General features: G+C 43.4%; 1 protein-coding gene across 1 annotated transcript; it reads left to right on the top strand.

Annotated features, from left to right (window-relative positions):
• The first annotated feature begins 1,038 nt into the window (after positions 1-1,038).
• LOC134205387 (nucleolar protein 14 homolog) lies at positions 1,039-4,015 on the top strand. The gene is made up of 3 exons (XM_062680614.1): positions 1,039-1,647; positions 1,785-3,422; positions 3,484-4,015. Exons 1-3 carry the CDS (start codon positions 1,191-1,193, stop codon positions 3,948-3,950), a joined length of 2,562 nt encoding a protein of 853 aa, XP_062536598.1. The 5' UTR covers positions 1,039-1,190; the 3' UTR covers positions 3,951-4,015.
• Positions 4,016-5,252: the final 1,237 nt, after the last annotated feature.

Here is a 5,252-nt window from a genome sequence, read left to right as displayed (position 1 = left end):
TTTAAATCTGAATAATTCGCAATAACACGAATCTGCATGCTGCTTGCACACATGTATTAGTTGGGGACAATCATGTAAAAAAACTTCATATCCAGGTGTACACTGAAATTTTTGTTGCCTGAAAAAGGACTTCGACCTACAACATAAGAAAACGTATTATATTTGTGAATTGATGATATGGAGGATAAGTTTTTAATTATTAGAAACATGTTACAAGTTACTGAAAAAAATCCCTATTTTCTTCGAGTCACATTATTTTTCCTAATAAACAAACAATGTAGTTGCTAAGTTACGACGAGCGTCGAAAACAGTTCAGCGTCGGAAGCAGTTACTGTCAGATTTATTTATAGCAGTCGCCATTATGGCTAGCGTGGAAAGCTGGATAGTCATTAATTGTGTAGGATGTGTAAAATAGAAGTGGGTGGTAATCCAGTTGCAGCAAAACTATCACAAACACTTTGAGAGGAATACTGCGGAATCACGCACACTTCTATTCATTTGTAGAAGTCAATATTTATATTAAAATCAGCCAAGTATCCGCATATAAAGGGGCTGGATTATTTGAATAATAATATTTTTAATATCTTTATAATAATTATATCTTTAAGTTCAAACGTAAGACGTAGAATTTGATTGATCCTCAATATCGACTATGTCGATCTGGAAGTGATGTCGATTTGCGTCAAATGTCAAAACTGAAAAGCTTCACCTTTCATAAACTTTCGATTGTATTGTCGGGTGTTCTATTTTTTGGCTATCTCTGCTTCGCAAACGCAATATCACCTTTAAAATGTGCTTAACGATTAACATCTATCTCTGTCTTTCCTATTGAGTAATGCCAACAATATCATAACAAATTTGGATGGAGCAAGACTTTTTTATGTACAGGTTATCCGACTTCGTCAGTAGATGGGAATAACCAGCGCGGGGGGGAAACATACATTTTCAGTGCAAAACGTAAACAAACGAGCATAAATTCCATACACAAATCCAAGATGGCTGAGTTGGGGATATTGACAAGTCGGATAACCTGTACATAAAAAAATCTTGGGATGGAGTTTCATTTTCAATTTTAACACGTGCGGGCGAAATCGTTAAGTAAATGTAAGGAAATTTACTGTTTAAAATAGTTTATTGTTTTAAAGTTTTGCAATTATTTGCCTAAATAACTGTGTACAAAGTTCTAAAACATGGTTAAAGCTAAGAAAAGTAGAATCGACTCCGATGCGCTACTGCGAAAGAAATCACTCCAAGGGGTAAAGAAACCCAATCCGTTTGAAATCCAAGTCAGCAAGTCCAAGTTTACGATTCTGAACCGGGACTCACAGACGTCCAATCATCGGTTCGCCGGTGTCCCCGGCGTCCAGCGGGCACGAGCCATCGAAAAGCGGAAGCAAACACTGGGGCAGGAATTCCTACTCAAGAACAAAAGCAATCGCTTCACCGACCAGCGCAAAGATGGACGCAACATGAGCCGGGACCAGATGGCATCGGAGCGGAAATCGACGGCCGTACGGCGGAAGGAAATGTTCAACTTGAACGAGTCGGTCAAACTAACGCATCGCGGACAAACGCTGGAGGAAATTGAGCGGTTTGACGATGCAGTTGATAACGATGACTCGGATGAGGATGGAGGGCAGTTGGATGGTAAGAATTTGATAAAAGTGTTTATTCATCAATTTCTTCACATGTAGCAAAATAATTTGAGTTTATCTGAAACTGAAACAGCATTACACTTTTACACAATCGAAGTTCATTTCAATAATCCTCTACCATCTTTTCAGCGGATTTCATGGAAGCGGCCCATTTCGGGGGCGGAGAGGAAGACGGGGAAGACCACGGTAAAGATCGCAAAACCGTCATCGAGGAAATGATCGCAGAATCGAAGCGCCGGAAGGCGGAGAAGCAGCGCGAAAATGATGAAGTTTACGAAATGACGCAAAAACTGGACCAAAACTGGCAAAGTCTGATGTCGGTTGTCGGCAACCACATGAAGGGAGAAACCGTCCGTCCGCAGTTAGAAGATTATGATAAGATAATGCGGGAGATGATATTCGATCGGAGGGGTGCACCGGCGGATAAGCTCAAGTCGGAAGAAGAGCTGGCTCGAATTGAGAAGCAAAAATTGGAAAAGCTCGAACGAGAAAGATTGGCTAGGATGAACGGAGAGGACGGGGAAGTCAAGGGCAAACATAGGTCAGCGGATGATCTGGACGATGGGTACTTGCTGCAGCCGGTTGATGGCAATGAAGAAGCAACGTATGACGAAGGAGATGTAGACGCTGAAGATGGTCTCTATAATCCACGGGAAATCAGTAAAGAAGCCAACAAGGAGGAGAGTGTGGTTGCGAACGATGGCGATGGCATATCAGAGGATGAAGAATCGCAAGATGAGGAAGAGTCGGATTCAGAAACAGAAGACGACGTGGACAATCTTTCCGATCTTAAAGAAGATTCCGAAAGTGAAAGTGAAGTTGATATTCCGATTGTACAAACAAGTTCAAAAAAAGACAAAACTCTGCATGAACCTGATCCGGCGGAACTTGCAGCTCAAGAAGCGCGAAAGAAAGCAGAATCTGAATTACCTTTCACCTTTGAACTACCTCGGAAGTACGAACAGTTAGAGGAACTACTGCATGGCCGCTCACCGGAAGAACACATAATCATCTTGGAAAGGATGATCAAATCAAACAACGCAAAGTTCTCTCGTGAAAACAAGCAAAAAATGATATCACTTTACGCGTTTTTGTTGCAGTATCTGAACGATCTCTTCGTATCTGTTCGATTAGAAACACTTCGAGACAATTTTCGGATTCTGCGCGATTTGTCATCCTATCTTTATGATCTTGCCAAGATTAATCCGTCGGAAACGGCTCAATGCTTTCTAGATGTGATCAAAGAGAAGCAGGAAGAGTACCGCAAAAAACCCCGGCAGTATCCCCAACTGGACAGTCTTATCTTCCTTAAACTTGTTCCCGTGCTGTACTCCGCATCGGATTTTCGCCACCCCATCGTCACACCCGCGCTCGTTTTCATCAGCCAACTTCTGTCCAGGTGTCAGGTGCGCAACCGCAAAGACATCACATCCGGACTGTTCCTGGTCACGACGATGTTGGAATGTGTCGAGCAGTCCAAACGATTCCTACCAGCCGTGCTAAACTTCCTAAATGGAGTTCTGTATGTGTGCTTCCGGAAGCGATCGGTCACCGTCGTTCCGGTGGTGCCACCGTTCAAGTCATCCCCTCCGTTGAACAACCTGCTGGCTCTGGATGAAACCACTAAAGATTGTGGCGAACAGGATTTCGTTCTCAGTTGCGAGGATTTCGTTACTGAAGAGGTGGATGATTCGTTCAAGTTGCGTGCTTTGGGCACAACGCTGGAGTTGATTATCACAGTCTTCGATCAGTTGCAGGAAACGGAAGGTATGTTTTTTCTATTTTGTATATTCCGGTTCGAATTAATTCATCTTGTCCTTGTTCGCAGCTATTCATCAGTTGGTCATCGCTTTCGTCAGTAGTTTGGAGCGCATCGACGAAGATCTGCTGCCGGCAGTTCTTAAGAAGTCCTTAAACGAAACTCTCAACTCGGTGAAAGCACTTCATCTCAAACCGCTCTTCCTAATGGTCGCTCCAAAGCAGAAACCAAAACCTCTTCGCTTGTTGGAGCCAAAGATCGAAGCCGTATACGACGACATCCGTCGTCGACCGAAGAGTCAGCCGCTCTCCGACAGGGACAAGCGGAGGAAACTTCAACAGAAAGTCAAAAAAGAATCCCGCGCGGCAGCCCGAGAAATACGACAGGATAATGAATTTATCGCCAAATTGCAGTTCAAACAGCGCGCCGCCAGCGACCGCGAACGAAAAGACAAAGTTAAGCGGATATTTTCCGAGGCAAGTTCGCAGCAAGGTGAGCTCAAATCGTACGACCGGAAGGCGAAGTACAAGAAGTAGATCGCGAATTCGGCGATCGTTGGATGTTGAGTACGTTAAAATATATGTTCATGTAAGTAACCGAAGTAGCCGGTCCCTTTAGATTGATATTCGGAAAGAAAGCCTTCGAGGTGCTTTCAGTTGGCACTCCAGTGAACCAAAAGGGTTGTAGCTGTCAAGACTATTGTGAACATATTTGTATATAAGGTAGATTGTAAAAATTGTCATCTCTCAAACGCAAAAAAATGTACGTAATTGTCCCTTGGCGTAGGCAAACGGGCAATATCGATTAGCCAAGCTCTCCAAGGTCGAGGCCATTTGTTTTTCGGATAAGATGGGAGAGTAAAAGCAGCGAAGGGACTCGGGAAATGATGTTTTTCCGGCTGTGTCAAGGTCTACCTTTGTTCATCTGAGGATTCACGAACTTATCATTTCGTCCGTGATCAGCCAATGAGTGGGAAGTGTCCCCGCGTTTGTCAGTTATTAATGTGATTGTTCAAAAGTATGTGTTACAGTGACTTTAAATGTAATTGGGTAAATAATTATTGTTCGTTCTTAAGCAATTGCATGAGCATGAGCATGAGCATGATGACCGTACATTTCGTAGTTGCTACTCCGTGATCGACCAGAACAATCGCAATTGCACAGGGAACCAATGGATGGAAGCATGGGATTTGCTCTCCAACCTCAATGTGCACAGTCCGAGAGCTCTAGTATTTTTGGATAGTCGATAACGGCGCTGGCCACGTCCTCACGGTCATCGGGGATGGGAAGGAATTGATGATGCAGTCACTCGCCCACTGCAAGCCGAGAACACCTCTGCACTCGCCACGAGTTCCTGCGGAATTTTATTGGAATCTTGGGGTTAAGGTTTTATGGCAGAGGTTCGTCTTGGTTAACGGGTTGCCAATGTGATAGTTATGAAAGGGTGGTGTAGTATTCTAATTGGATGCCGAAACGAACTTTTCGCTCATTTCGAATTCTAACAGTTACCTGCTAGAACTAATCAAGTTGTAGATATAGGGATAGAAGATGGAAACGGTAGGAAAGCCCATTTCCAGTTCTAGCGATTACTAGAACATGTGAAATATATGAAAAGATACAAAGTAGAAGGAACGGAACGGGCCTGGGATAGAACCCACGACCTCCTGCGTATGAGGCAGAAGCGGTAGCCATATGACCACCAAGCCCGTTGTTGTTTGTTCTTAAGCAATTATGGAGAAAGTGAGCGTTTAGATTTTATGTACAGTAGGCAAAAAACCTAGCAAATGAAAAGACTTAAAAAGAATTTAATTTTGTGCTCCTAATGTGATAATGTGCTCG

Source organism: Armigeres subalbatus, chromosome 1 (assembly GCF_024139115.2).
Source record: "Armigeres subalbatus isolate Guangzhou_Male chromosome 1, GZ_Asu_2, whole genome shotgun sequence".
Classification (NCBI taxonomy): domain Eukaryota; kingdom Metazoa; phylum Arthropoda; class Insecta; order Diptera; family Culicidae; genus Armigeres; species Armigeres subalbatus.
The sequence above is the reverse complement of the archived record's forward strand: the minus strand, read 5'-3'. Positions and strand labels throughout refer to the sequence as shown.